Raw genomic sequence first — 16,088 nt, forward strand, 5'->3', positions numbered from 1 at the left:
AAAGGAAGGGTACTTTATTTTAGCTTTTAGAGATATTTTACAAGATTACAATAATAGAAGGGATTTTTTAATTCAACTTTAGAAAAAAACCTGTTGTTTTTTAAGTAAGGAGGGGTGTCTTTATTGGGGGGAATTGGGTAATACCCCTTGAAAGCACTTGATACCTAGTGTAGGCTTAGTAGTATACCACCCAAGAGCTAGAAATTATAGGAGCATGGTTTGGGTTAAGTTTCAATGGACAAAATATTGGGCCATGGGAAATCCAAAGACCTTCCAGGTAGACCAAAACTAACGTTCATATATGAATAAAGGATGATCGTTTAAACACCATTTCCAAAGGAATGAATACTAAAGTCTAGACATAAATAAAGGAAAACTATAATCATTTAAGAATCAACATTTCCATAGGAATGAAGATGAGAACAGCTAGATGGGCCTAGGAGGAGTAATAGTTGGGGAGTTGGGAGTGGTGAGCGTTGGATTTTTTTAAGTATTGTGATGAAGCCTCAGAAACTATCGGATTAAAATCTTTCAATATAATGAAAGGGTGATTTCTCTTTACATTAAGTTGTCTAGCTCTTAGCATGTGAATCATGTAGATCAATCCTTTGAATAACTTGAACTTCACAACGTTGTGCTATATTCCCCTTCAACGTGTAATTATTCCCCTCACTGCACAATGAATCACGTATGAATCATTTGAGTAATTTGAAGTTATGGCATTGCATTGCTATTCCCCTTCCATACAAGTGTGCCATTTTTCCTAAGAAGGAATCCAATGATCAAAATTGCTCCACAATTGTCGTGAAAGAGATGATCATCATAAGATATTTATTTCTATTTCTCTAATAATCTTTCACTCTAAGCAACCGTTGAAGTAGGATAGTTTGTATGCTTGAAGGTGCTAGTGGTCATCTAGTGAAGGACAACTGTTGGTAAACTTCCAACCTTGAACCCAAAACATACTTTCTAGTCCCTTTAGTGTCTATACATCTCATGCTATCAATTAGATCATTGTTCACACACAATAGAGCCTTCACAGTGCGAATCAACTTGATTGTAGGAGAACCTTTACCTTAACTTCAACGGCATCTACACCTAAATTACTAATACCAAATATATAATGTGCTGGATTACCACCATAACCCTTTATATAAATCCAATACTTGATTTACCATGGTTAATTAAAGAAAATTGGAGGTTGTTTGAACAATCCTTCAATTCGTACTTTCAATCCATAATAGCTATTGATATTGGCTTCATGGAGGAAAGTACTATACTCGTAGTTGGAGTTTGTATGCCCTAACACTCAAAATACATGAAGTAATATTTGCAAGGTTTGAAATGGGTTTGAAACTTTTAACTTTATTGGATCTACATATTTTTTGTCAATCTTTGTAAGAAATATATTTTAAAATAGCATTTTACTTTGTCAATATGGTAGAGCGGTTTAGAATAAGCTACAATATGAATTTTGGACATTACATTATTTAAATTCCATATTCTTTAACAACCTCCATGGTTTGACGAAGGGATCCACGATAACTCAAAATAAATCAAACGATAAATGCAAATGACCCAATAGATGGATTTCACCACCTACCATATTGTAGGTCCAAATGCTGGTAGAATGATGGAGGTCTTAAATTAATAGGCTTTGAACACTAAAGAAGAGAATGCAAGATGATGGAAACATAATGTAGTATATCTCCTCTTAGAAGAACCAAAACAGAAAGAGAGAGAAAATATGTAAAAATCTGTGCATGTGCAGTAGGGGACATGGCCTAGTTTGGAATCATCCTGCTAGGGGATGGTCTCCTAAAAGACATCACAAGAGCTTTGCGATGGCAAAGAACAAGTGCATGTCCAATTAAAATTGGAAAAAAAAGGTTAAGGAGGTGAGGAATCTTTTTGCAATCATTCATGCATGTTGAATCCTTTAAAGGGAAGAAATATCACACATGAAAATCTTATCCTAGCCATTCCTCACAAAACTCAAGTCTAATGATCTAATATCATAATAACATGACCACCTTAAGGTTCATGCTCAAGGACCACTTAGAAAATATAGTTTCCCTGGAGAGATCAAGGGTCTAGGTCATGATAAAGGACATTGCTCCAAACATTATAGATGCTATAGATAACATCTATATACTTTTTAAACAAGAGAGGTGAAATATATTTGTAGTATTGGTTGAATGTTGCCTGAGCAACTAACACCAACAGCTCAGCAACATGGGATTGTTTAGCCAAAATAGTTAGCATGTGATTAAAGGGGAAAATTACAATCGATATTACAATGGTCCTCGTGTTAACTAAATGGGTTCTAGATGGTAAAGAAGAGAACCTATAGTGCCAAAAGGTAAGGGAAATAATGGAATATTGAACGTATTTAAGAATTGAGGAGTTGTTTTAGGATGTTACTGTATAAAAAAGGTGTTAATTGCACATATAGCAGGGAACATGGCACGTTCTCGTGACCCAATGCTAGGGGTTGTTGCCCATGCCATGTTTTGTGACCCCAATGCTAGGGATTGGTCTCCCATAGTTATCACAAGGCCTATTTTATGAGCCTTGAGGGAATTGAGGGCACACGAGCAAAAAATAAAGGGGATTAAAGATTAAGGCATTGGATACATGTACGCAGGGCCTTTGGAATTGGTCAAGATTCAAGATGTTGTGAAGGTAATTATACTTTTCAAAAACATGTTTACATTGAGGCCAGCTCAATGTGAGTGGTGATGTGGCATTGTTTCAAGCCTCCCAACATACCTACTATTCTTTCGAGAAGATCTAAGATTATGGCACGATAGGAATAAGTTAATGTAGCGAGGTTCCAAAAAGACAACTCATCATGTAACACGCCATACAATGATGGGAAATTTGAAGGATTGAATACAATGCGAGACACCTCAAGGAGTGTGTCTCCAAGTGTAGGTGAGGGGTTAAAATAAGGCTGGCTGGCTAACCGCGTTAGACAGGAAAAAGGCAGTTTCTTGGAACTTTAGAATGCAGTGGTGTATATAACTGCCAATGCCCCAACTTTCCCTTCACCACCAAAGCTCACACCCCCCACCAAAGCTCACACCCCTAAATCCGTTGAGCTATGGCTGCTTGTCGACCCACCGTCTTTCTGCTTTTGCTCCTCCTCCACCTCCACTTCCACCTCCGCCCCTCCATAGCCAGACCCCTCCTCTCAGTCCCTCGCATGCTCTCCCTCGTCCCTTCCTCCCCCCACCATCCTCCCCTACCACCACGGCCCCCTCCTCACCCGCCGCATGCTCCACCTTCACCTCCTCTTCTATGCCTCCTTCTCCCCCTCCCAACAGTCCCTTGTCACCGATTTCCTCTCCTCCCTCCACCCTAAACCTCGTTCCCCCTCCCCTTCCGTCGCCAGCTGGTGGAACACCGCTCGCGCCTACAAGAACCTCTCTAATGCAGCCGTCGCAGCTCGCATCTCTCTCGGCCGTGTCTCCTTCGACTCCTCCTATAGCATGGGCAAGAATCTGAGTAAGATGGACCTCGCCAGCCTCCTGGAGCATTCGCTCGCTTCTGGAGTCCTGCCAGCACGCTCCAATGCCGTCTACCTGATTCTCACCGCCGACGATGTCCTCGTGGAGGATTTCTGTATGAATTCATGTGGTCTCCACAGCGCTATTACGTCTCCTGTCGGCTCTCATCAGTCCTTGCCCTACATCTGGGTGGGCAACTCAGCCACCCAATGCCCAGGCTTTTGCGCTTGGCCCTACGCCGTCGCTCCCGAACTCAGCCCTCCCAGCGTCCCACCTCTTGTCTCACCCAACGGCGACGTGGGAATGGATGGCGTGGTCATTGTCATCGCCACACTTCTGGCTGGCACAGCCACCAATCCCTTCAGCACCGGCAACTTTCAAGGAGATCCCACTGATCCTCTAGAAGCTGTTACCGCCTGCGCAGGCATGTTTGGGAAGGGCTCCTACCCTGGGTATCCGGGGCAACTGCTGGTGGACAATGCTAACGGAATCAACAATCGCATGTTCTTTCTACCAGCGATGTGGCATGCCAGACGTTGGTGTGATCTTTGGCCTCTCGCGGTTCACGCACGTTATATTCGATCTCTATGTAGACTTCAGCCTGCTACAGACCCCTTCGGTGGCATGTCTGCAGGAAGGGAAGGTCAGCAACATCTAGCTCCCGAAATGCAAACTCGGATGGAAACCACTTGTGGACCCAAGACCACCCTCCTTCGCAAGGCACCCCCAATGGGAATGCATGGATGATGAAGATCCATAGATGAGGGACTTCTGAGGGCAAGACCCCAACCAAGGGGGGGACGAGCATTTTCTGAGAAAAATCTTCCGAGCGCCTGAGCGAAGGGGAAAAAAAGCTTCCAACTATGTATAAATATGGCAAAAATGGATCGGGAGAAAACATAGTTTCACTTAAAAATATGCAAAGTATTATAGCAATGTCTATTTTATACACAAATCTTTACAAATCTTTGGGAATGGTGAGTAACATAATGCGGTGGCTTTTAAAAAAACCCACATGTAGAGTAGATTTAAATGTCTAGGACTGGTTTTCTTGAATTTGTTGCATATTCTAATTTTTGCCACGGCCTCCAGATCGGCTTGCTCTACCTGTGCCTCTACCTTTTCCAACATTTGAGTAGAAGATAGTTTCTTTTGAAGTTCCTCCTGAAGAAGATGCACCACCATTCCTCTGCTCTTCAAAAATTAGAAGAGCAATGCATGCATACACAGCGACCATGTAAATATGTAAAGAAGAATACTTTAGAACTCATGAAGGAAGGCCAACCTAGGTGGCCAAAAAAAACTAAAAGGGCTCCAGGAAGGAAGGGCCATGATGTTTTACTCAAACTCTGCGATCTGCTAATTGTTTCTAGGTTACATTTAATGGACTACATCTTCTAAAAATTCATATATGTTTTATAAATAAAATTGTCAAATGTCTTTACCTCTTCTAAGATTCATATATGTTAATCTTACATATAAGACCTTGTTCTCACAACGTTGCCTTGCTCAAGAGGATGAGCAGGGATGAAATCTCCTCAAAGTTCACAACTAGAGTACATGACCAGTAGATGCATTGCCAAAGCTTCATCCCACTTTTAGAAAAAACCCATATTGTAGTAGCAAGTCAATATACACTAGGAAGTGACATTTGTGAAAATGAGAAACTTGGCAATCAAACTTGAATGCTAGATACTAAGCACATGGATTCCAAGATAGTACTTTAACTTGGAGAAAGACTAGTATCATGCATAGAAAGATTAGGCAAGAGAATAATAAAGGGAAGTCATGAATGAATCAGAAGAACAAGAGAAAGAAAAGATAGCACTACAACAACTGATAGTAAAGCAGTAACAATTGATAATTAAAATTTACGAACAAGGAAACAAGAACCAGAGGTTGAAGTTGCAAACGAAACAATGGAATCAGTCATGGATTAGTACTAGGGGCTAAATAACAATACATAGATACAAAGAATGCTCTTTGATAATTGCAATAGAAATGTGACTCTATTGTAGGAAAAGCTACAACTGCAAATAGAGAAAGGGTGTCCGGAGCAGAGGCTCATATAGACTCAAGGGACAAGGCTCTTATTTCTTTTTAAAAATTGATTGAGCCTACAATTCCCTCACCCTTGGAGGACATGTGGCCACAAAGGGCTTAATCCCACATAGAAGTGTGTAGGCCAAGATGGAAGGCATAAGATGCCTAACTGTAAGGAGGCCTCATATCCTCATGCACATCTTAGGGATTGAGGTCCTTCATGGAATGGCTAGCCACTTGAGGGAGTCACAATGTATAAACAAATGAAACTCTTCTAAATCAGTTGTAGTCCTCAAAAGAGCATAAAACAATGTAACATCTAATTCAAGTATGTAACATTGGTACCTGGCCCGTTTTAAGATTCCCTTAAAATTTCATTAAAATTATAACTTTTAAAAAAAAACTCATATTTTGCGTAGTGAATTTTTCAAAACTTTTAAAATCCTATCAATTTTGGTACATAATGCCCACAAATTATGAAGGACCTTGACTACAGAGGACAATATCAATGTATTTAGAAAAATCAAGAAGTCTGTAATTTTTTTCCTTCCTTTGACCTTTTATTTTCAATAGAAAAACTACATATTGATACAACTTTCAATCTTGCGTGTACTAACATAACCTTATCAAAATTCTTAAGTTAAACTTTGTAGTATCACATAAAGTACGAAAAGATAAAAAAATATCATTAAATTAATGGAAAAAAGTGAATGCCTCCTTCTTCAAAACATTCAACGCATATGGATTCTCAAATGTCTTAAGAACACTTGTCTATTGAAACAATTCAAAATCACAAAATTGTCAATATAATTCCATAATTGGAGTCTACTCAATTCTCCCATATGTGTCATCTATATCATCTTCATAACCATCCCCAACAATCTAAAATGTCTTAAGAACACTTGTCTATTGAAACCATTCAAATACAAAAAATTGGCAATACAATTCCATAACTAGAGTTTACTCAATTCTCCCATATGTGTCATCTACCTCATCTTCATCACCCTCCCCAGTCTGGGTTTCCTGTATGGGTTTCTCAATCACTTTCTCTTTCACAACCTCCTTCTCCCATGTATCAGCTAGCTCACTTCAGGCTCGCCTGCCTCCGTAAAATTGGTTTTCAATATCTCAGAAGGTTGGGGTTCCCGTGATGAGGCTACCACTGAATTTGCATCAAACTTCCCACCTTTCAAACTAAGCTCCTGATGCTCATTAGGCAAGTGATGAATAGCTTTCACTCTCTTCTTTATGTAATCACCTTAAATAGGATCTTTTTCAACTACAATTACATTTCGACCCTTTTTTAAGGCACATGTTGTGACTTTGCCTGAACCAGCAAATAGATCGAGTACCCAATCATGCTCATTTAAAAATAGATCTATGAGCTGATTAATTAGGAGTTGGGGTTTTTGATTATAAGGATTTACTATCTCCCCATTCTTATCCATGGTCACATGCCTGAGCTTCTTCGTCACAATTGGAATAATGAAATGATCTTCAGGAGTAAATGGAGCAGATGGGGGAAAATTGATGTGACCAATATTTTTTTTTCCATCCACAGACCAATACCCAGCTGAAATGTTTTATGTAGCAGATGTGAATCGATGTCCTTTCATTTGTCTCACATTGGGTTTCATCCTATGACATGCAACAAAAATAAGTTTTAAATTTATAATCAAAAGAAAACACAATTATAACAATAATAGATAACAGGATCTAGTATGCAAGAGAGAAAATAGATAGTATGGAGAATCAAAAATTTGATTACTGTAGAACTGATACAATAGATGGTGTTGCCTCCCAACCATACGCTCTTGTGAAAGAAGCTTCGATGGCAAGCTAGAAACAGTAGAGGACGGACATTGGATGCTAAGGAATCAGAGTTGCTGTAGCCAGTGATGATGAAATGGGCTTCATAGGCTTGCTCTTATATAGCCACTAGTCGTAGTCGGTTAGACCCAATTTGGTGACCGACCCAATCTACCCAAAACGATCGACTGGGGGTCAGTCCCAAAATAGGCCACCAACTACACGATAGAACCGTGGCGTAAAATAGAGCAACCAACCTACGGTTACCATTCGGCCCACAGCCATCCGGGATCATTTGGGGCTCCAAACGGGGGCCCTGCAACTCGAGAGTGGGCTGCCCTAGGAAAAGCTCCATCTACCCTCAGTGCGGTCAGTCATGGGATGACTTCCTGCACTTGCATGTAGCCTAGTTGGCAGTGTGCCAACTCTGTCCAGCCATTAGGCCACACATGGCCCCCATCTTGTGTCCAAACCAGGACCTACCAGATAACTGAGCTATCGAATGCCTTCTCCTCATATCGAGGGCTTACAAGTAGAGTTAGTTGATTCCTGCGTAGTTACACGAGAGTGGAGCATTGATATCTAACACCCCCCCTCAATGTCCACCCGCCGCAAGTGAACTTACTTTTTCAGACCAATGCCAAGTTGATGAAAATGCCTCTCCAGCAAGTCTCTTCCAAGAGCCTTTGTGAAGATGTCCGCAGCATTCTCTGTAGTTGGATAGTACACTAAGTCAACCTCTCCATCCATGATGAGCTCACGTACAAAGTGATATTGAATCTCAATGTGTTTTGTGCGAGCGTGGAGCATAGGGTTCTTTATAATTGCCATGCAACTCTGATTGTCACATGATAACTGCGTAGGCTTGTTCTGTACTGTACCCATGTCCCCCTAAATCCTGCTCAACCACACTACCTCACAAGAAGCAAAGCATGCTGATTTGTACTCAACCTCGGTAAAAGAAAGAGCAACTGTGGGTTGCTTCTTGCTGACCCATGACACAGCTCCAAATCCAAGTGAAATAGTAACCTATCACTGATCACCTCCTGCTGTCCACGTCTCCTGCCCAATCTGAGTCACAGAATCCGGTCAAGATGTTGCCCTTGGTATAGGTGATGCCATAATCAAATGTATTTTAGCACCTGCATCCCTGCCCTCCAATGGTTCTCTCGGGGCTTATTGGAAAACCTGCTTAGTACACTAGTCGCAAAGCTGATGTCTAGCCGCGTGTTGCACAAGTAAATCAAGCTACCCACAAGCTTCTGTAATTCGCTTCATCCACCAATGGTAAGGAATCCTCGTTTGAGAGCTTCGCGTCAACCTCCATAGGGGTACCAACTATCTTGCACACAGCCATCCCAAATGCCTTCGGTATCTCTCCAGCTACTTTAGCTGTGAAATGAAGTTCTGTTTCGACTCTTGCCAAACTTCAATCCCCAAATAGAAATGCATCAGTTTGAGGTCTGTCATTTCAAACTCTCTTCCTAGGAAATGCTTTGTCTGTGAGATCTTCTCTTCATGGTTCCCTATTATGACAAGGTCGTCCACATAAAGGACCACAATCATACACTTGCCTCCTTCTTTGAAGATATACAAATTTGCATCAGATGGGCTTCTCCTGAACCCATTTTGTAGAAATTAGGCATCAATTCGCTAGTACCATGCTCGTGGGGCCTGTTTCAGCCCATAAAGTGCCTTCTTCAGTTTGCCAATGATGTATTCCTTTGTTTCAAGGACAAGGTTTTCTTGGTTGGAAAGTGAATATGCTATTGATACTCAAAGGTGATAACCTTTTAAATCTTGTTCTTGGTGATCTCGTTTGTCCATCCCAACCTGTTGATGCAACTTTGAATCATGCTCTTGTGACTCAAGGCCCTCTCTTTGAGCAATGGAGATTTGACTCTGCTGATTGGCATTCTTGTGATAAAGCAGCTCGTCAGTATATTTCATCTGCCTACATGATTCTCTTATGCTGGATGTATTTGCCCTTCCTTCTTCTCATGCAATATGGGAATATCTCATTGCTACTTTTGAGAAGAAATCTATCATAGAGATTCTTTATCTTCCAAATCTTTTGAGCACTCCATACAAAGTTGGAGCTCCTATGACAACTCATATTGACTCATTCAAGAATATCGTCAATCAACTTGCTATTGTTGGTGCACCTGTTCCATGAAATCAATTGGTGAACTATCTTCTCGACACAGTCCAGGATCCATTATAAGATAATATTGTTACCATCCTTTCCAACAAAAACGAGATTGATTTTGATCAAACATGTATTTCTTTGATTGAGTATGCTCAACGACTCGAGCATCGTAAAGACCCTCATGAGTCTATCATGAGATAACAATGGATGATGCAGATTTAGAGACAGCTTGTGTTGCTCGCAAGCATCCTTTCTCCAAATATGGACGTGGTGGTTATGGACGTGGTGTTCATTCATATAGAGGTGGCAATTCTTCTCGGCTCAAATATCCTGAGAAACATTGTCCTTACTGTGATAAGCATGGTCATGTTATCTCTGATTGTTGGGCTTGGAAATATGATGAGGAACATGGTGTTATCACTAAGCAACCCTGCTTATCCAATAATTCTCCAGCTTGCGAATATTGTGGCAGAAATCATCCATCCTTTCGGTGTTACAAGAGGCATTATAATCGTGAATGTACTCAAGCATATGCTTCTCAACAACAAGATGCCCATACGCATCGAGGCAAATCATATTTGTTCTGATGTCTCTCCTTATGGTGGGTCAAAAGGTCAAAAGGAAAGGGATCTTCTTTTGTTGAAGCTGAAAAATTTAGCACTAATACACAAGGATTAAGAACTCCCATGGGTTCACATGGATTGAGAGCACCTTCTCTTTTAGGCCATCATGGATTGAGTGCACCCCCAAGTGGGCATGGTTTGAGCGCACTGCTCTCGAAAAAATGACCTCTATTGGCTGCAAGTGCGTTTCCTCTTGAGTCTTATAAGGATGTTGTCGAGAAGACTCCATCTATTGCACAAGGGAAAAAATAGAGTAAACCGGGATCAAAGGAATGAATGAAGGACAATCTGCATGCACAAGTTGTAAACTATATTGTGCTTGTGGATCCAAAAGATTGTCCTGACAAGGCATCTTTTGATCGTTGGAAAGCAAATGATGATAACTACTTTGTTCTTGGAGGCTCCCATTTAGCAGAGGCAAAAAGGCAGCTGAATATTGAGTTTCCATGCAACTCTCATTACAAGACATGTAATTGTACACTTTATGCTGGTTTGATTGATTCGGAGGCAAACTTACTGGCTTTTGATGACAATAATGACGATGAGTATAGGAAGTCCATGTCTTAAATAGAACGGGTTCATTTCTATCACAATGAGTTCGTTTTACGAAACTCAATGAGGATCGTTCTTTGATCACTCTAGAGTTTCGCTTGTCTTTGTTGAATGAGACTGGGATTTCCGTAACAATTAAAGATCTGTTAAGGCCAAGTGATAGCTTTAGATCATGGGAATGGATGTTTCAAATTGCATTTCCTAGTGGAGAAGTTTGGGATTTGGTAAATGCAATTTTTTCAAAGTGGGAGAATTTTGAAATCAAAGGGCAGAAAAAACTCATACCTAAAGAAGTCAAGAAAGAAACCCAGACCTTGAAGGAATTACCTGAAGCAATTCAAGCCACAGCATGGAAGAGTATGCACGGAATTAAAGATGAGATTCTAATTAAGTCTGTGCTTGGTAGAGTGGTGTCTGGGGATCTCTCTTTGGATGAAATGGGCAATGAATTTGATGAGAAAGTAAACTTCTATCCTTTGCATCATGTCTCTCCTTGATTTTACATTAATCTCTTTATAAATAATGTTTCAATAGACTTTGTTTCACCTGTAAAAGTGAGAAGAATTTTACATGTGTTTTCAATGCAGGCATAAAATATACATGAGAATGCAAGAAGCAATGATTCAGCAATTGAACATGTCGGATTGGGATGCTATTTGGGAGGAGTATCCAGAGAGTAGCAGGATGGAGAGCTTGGCTCTATATTTCAATGTATTCAAAAGCATGGTATCTCAAATTTTGTTAGATATCAATGCTCCACTCTCATGTAACTACGCGGGAACCAACTAACTCTACTCGTAAGCCCTCCATATGAGGAGAAGGCATTTGAGTAGCGCGGTTGTCCAGTAGGTCCTGGTTTGGACACCAGATGGGGGCCATGTGTGGCCTGATGGCTAGACAGAGTTGGCACACTACCAACTAGGTTACATGCAAGTGCGGGAAGGAATCCCATGACTGACCGCACTGAGGGTAGATGGAGCTTTTCTTGGGGTAGCCCACTCTCGGGTTGTAGGGCCTGTTTGGAGCCCAGATGATCCTAGATGGTTGTGGGCTGAACGATGACCGTAGGTCAGTTGCTCTATTTTATGCCATGGTTCTATCGTGTGCTCGGTGGCCTATTTCGAGACCGACCCCCAGTCGACCATTTTGGGCAGACTGGGTCGGTCACCAAATTGGGTCTAACCGACTACGACTAGTGGCTATATAAGAGCAAGCCCATGAAGTTCATTTCATCATCACTAGCTACAACAACCCTAATTCCTTAGCATCCAACCTCTGTCCTTTACTGTTTCCAGCTTGCCATCGAAACTTCTTACACAGGAGCACATGGTTGGGAGGCAGCGCCATCTATTGTATCGGTTCTATAGTAATCAAATTTTTTATTCTCTTTACTATCTGTTTTCTCTCTTGCGTACGAGATCCTGTTATCTATTGAGCACAGACGTTGTATTGTTTTCTTACATGGTATCAGAGCCTAGACTCTAGCAAGAAGATTTGGTAGTGTGTTTCTGTTTGCGAGCAGATTGTGAGAGATGGCCCAGCCCGCAAGACTGTGAATCCCGCCGTTCGATGAAAGCGGAAAGTTGGACGGCTTTAACTATCCTCTTTGTAAGTTCAAGATGAAGACCATTCTAAGCGCATATGAGCTTTGGGACACTAGTACTGGGGTGGACATGAGGCCGGTTGCGAGACCGGATCCAGCCAATGCAGGACAACAGATAGTACCAACTACGGATGAGATTCTCACGTGGACAAGAAGAAATGCAGATGTGCTATGTTCTATTGTCTACAGTGTAAGTGATTCCGTCATGGCGTTAATTCAACATGTCACCATAGCGGAGGAGGCATGGATGGTCTTGAAAAATCAGTACAAGACCACGAATCAGATAGACGCGGATTCAGAATCTAGAGACTCAATTCGCGAACAAGAAACTGTCGAAATTTGAAGCGGCAGAGAAGTTCATCAAGTGCTTCTATTGCAACAAGGTAGGGCACAAGCAGAATGAGTGCCAAAAGAAGATTGCAAATGAGAAGAACGGAGTAAAGAAAGAGCCCAGCAACAGTGCTCAGGCAGTACCAGTACAATTCTCCATAGCAATTGAGGAGATTTGCACGGAGGCAGTTCATGTACTTGTGGATGAACCTTGGATTATTGACAGTGGTGCATTGCACCACATGACCAGTCGGAAGGTTTGGTATACCTCTCTACAGCCAGTGGGGAATGACATCCTGGTAGTAGTCGGCAATGATGCAAAATGTCCAGCAAAAGGAAAGGGTACGATTGCTCTCAAGTTATATGGAGTTGTAAAACAGTTGTCCGATGTTCTTTATGTGCCACACATCAAGAGGAACTTGTTGTCCATTTCTGCGATCATGGATCGGGACCTCAAAGTTCACTTCAATAAGAATGGTGCATAGATTGTGGATCTTCAAGGGAAGGTCGTTGGTAAAGGTACACGGTGCAACATCTACGAACTCTCAACTTTCAGTGCTCGAGCCGATGTGAAGAACACTAAGCTGTGGCATGAGAGGATTGGTCATCTAAACCTTAGTTATTTGAAGGAGATGCATAAAAGTGAAATGATTGCAGACCTACCAAAAATTATAGATCTGCCCAATGTATGTGAAGCTTGCATGATGGGCAAGCAACATCGGCAGCCCTTTGCTAAAGAGGCCAGCAGGGCAAAGGCTCCTCTAGAGCTCGCTCACATGGACCTCTGCGGAAAGATGGAGACAAAAGCTTTGGGTGGTTCCTACTACTTCATGACGCTGATTGATTACTATAGTAGAAGAATATGGATATACTTCCTAAAGACTAAAGATGAGGCTTTTAGTAGGTTCAAGGAATGGCATGTAATGGTCGAGAAAGAATCAGGGTGGAAGGTGAAGAAGTTGAGATCAGATAGAGGTGGAGAGTTCACATCAACTGAATTCGAAAGTTATTGCAAAAGTCACGGGATCAAGAGGGAGAAACCCCCGCCACATACATCACAGCAAAATGGAGTTGCAGAAGGCAAGATGTGCGTCATATCTTCATTTCACAGCTGAAATATGCTAGAGAGATACTGAAGGCATTTCGCATGGCTGAGTGCAAGATAGTTGGTACCCCTATGGAGGTTGACGCGAAGCTCTCAAATGAGGATTCCTCACCACTAGTGGATGAAGCAAAGTACAAAAGGCTTGTGGGCAGCTTGATTTACTTGTGCAACACGTGGGCAAACATCAGCTTTGTGACTGGTGTACCGAGTAGGTTTTCCAATAAGCCCCGGGAGAATCATTGGAGGGCAGGGATGCGGGTGCTGAAATACATTAAAGGCACACTTGATTATGGAATCACCTATACTAAGGGCAACATCTTGACCAGATTCTATGACTCAGATTGCGTAGGAGACGTGGACAACAGGAGGTCAATGACAGGTTACTATTTCTCACTTGGATTTGGAGCTGTGTCATGGGTCAGCAAGAAGCAACCCACAATTGCTCTTTCTTCTACCGAGGTTGAGTACAAAAAATTAGCATGCTTTGCTTCTTGCGAGGCAGTGTGGTTGAGGAGGATTTTGGAGGACATGGGTGTAGTACAAAATAAGCCTACGCAATTATCATGTGACAATCAGAGTTGCATGGCGATTGCAAAGAACCCTATGTTCCATGCTCGCACAAAACACATTGAGATTCAATATCACTTTGTACGTGAGCTCATCATGGATGAAGTGGTCAACTTGGTGTACTATCCAACTACAGAGAATGCTACGAACATCTTCATGAAGGCTCTTGGAAGAGACTTGCTGGAGAGGCATCTTCATCGACTTGGCATTGGTCCAAAAAAGTAAGTTCACTTGCAAGTGGACATTGAGGGGGGGTGTTAGATGTAAATGCTCCACTCTCGTGTAACTACGCGGGAACCAGCTAACTCTACTTGTAAGCCCCCCATATGAGGAGAAGGCATTTGAGTAGCTCGGTTATCCGGTAGGTCTTGGTTTGGACACTAGATGGGGGCCATGTGTGGCCTGATGGCTGGACGGAGTTGGCACACTGCCAACTAGGCTACATGCAAGTGCGAGAAGGCATCCCATGACTGACCACACTAAGGGTAGATGGAGCTTTTCCCAAGGCAGCCCTCGAGTTGCGGGGCTTGTTTGGAGCCCAGATGATCCCGGGTGGCTGTCGGCCAAACAGTAATTGTAGGTTGGTTGCTCTATTTTATGCCATGGTTCTATCATCTGGTCGGTGGCCTATTTCGAGACTAACCCCTAGTCGACCGTTTTGGGCAGACTGGGTCGGTCACCGAATTGGGTCTAACCGACTATGACTAGTGGCTCTATAAGAGCAAGCCCGTAAATCCCATTTCATCATCACTGGCTGCAACGACCCTGATTCCTTAGCATCCAGCCTCCGTCCTCTACTGTTTCCAGCTTGCCATCGAAGCTTCTTTCATGGGAGTGCACGGTTGGGAGGGAGCACCATCTATTGTGTCAGTTCTACAGTAATCAATTTTTTGATTCTCCATAGTATCTGTTTTCTCTCTTGCATACGAGATCCTGTTATCTGTTGAGCACAGGCGTTGTATTGTTTTCTTACAAATTTGGTATACATATTCTAATGGAATTTTTCTTTTGAATTGTAGATTTGAATGTTTAAAATATGGAACTATCATTTTGACAACCTTCAGAAAAGAGGCAAGAAGGGATCTAAGAGTAGTATGATGCCTACAAGCTTTAAGCAATTGATTGACTGGGCTGCAAAAGAAAAAGAGCGTCGAACTCGACCTCAGGGGGGTCACTATGTATAAACCCTCTATATCACATCCGTTCAAGCCTATATTTAAAGTCCCTTATGTGTACAAAATTTCATGAATAAAATGTACCCCTTTTCTGTACAAATCTGTAAATTTTTTCCAAAACTATTTTAAATAGTCCCTTATGTATATTTATTTCTGTAAATTTTAGAAATAAAAAAAATCCTTCTGTTGAACTCACGTGATAGGGTTACATATGATGAGTGACCACCCCAAGAACTCGACAACAATCTATCACTCTTAGTGATGACATGTTAGAGTTTGACAGGGGGGAAAACCATCTACCAAACTTTTATTGTGTGCTCAATAGAGATCGCAATGAATTGCCGAAAAGACTTCCAAAGAATGAGTACACATTGGTCATTGTAGACATACCATATGTACTTAATGTTCCCGCTGGATCCACCTTTGATGAGGTCCCTTACAAAGAAAAGGAACTTATGAGTCTTCTTGACCAGTTCATTTCACTTACATCGGCAACGCTTTGGCGTGTCATAATTTTTCATTTAGACTTACAGTTTGAGGTAGACATGATGAGTATCATCAATGATAAATGTGCTGGACGTGATCACCTTTATTGGTGAGTGCAACAGTGAAATGAATTT

At 41.8% G+C, this 16,088-nt stretch overlaps 1 protein-coding gene across 1 annotated transcript; it reads left to right on the forward strand.

The window, feature by feature from the left end:
• Positions 1 to 2,637: 2,637 nt before the first annotated feature.
• LOC147898434 (protein EXORDIUM-like 2) lies at positions 2,638 to 4,259 on the forward strand. Its single transcript, XM_087379164.1, has 2 exons — positions 2,638 to 2,685; positions 3,183 to 4,259. Exons 1-2 carry the CDS (start codon positions 2,638 to 2,640, stop codon positions 4,257 to 4,259), a joined length of 1,125 nt encoding a protein of 374 aa, XP_087235290.1.
• Positions 4,260 to 16,088: the final 11,829 nt, after the last annotated feature.

The sequence above is a fragment of the Dipteris shenzhenensis genome, chromosome 9 (genome assembly GCF_047967505.1).
Source record: "Dipteris shenzhenensis isolate YYH24624 ecotype China chromosome 9, Dip_SZ_1.0, whole genome shotgun sequence".
Classification (NCBI taxonomy): domain Eukaryota; kingdom Viridiplantae; phylum Streptophyta; class Polypodiopsida; order Gleicheniales; family Dipteridaceae; genus Dipteris; species Dipteris shenzhenensis.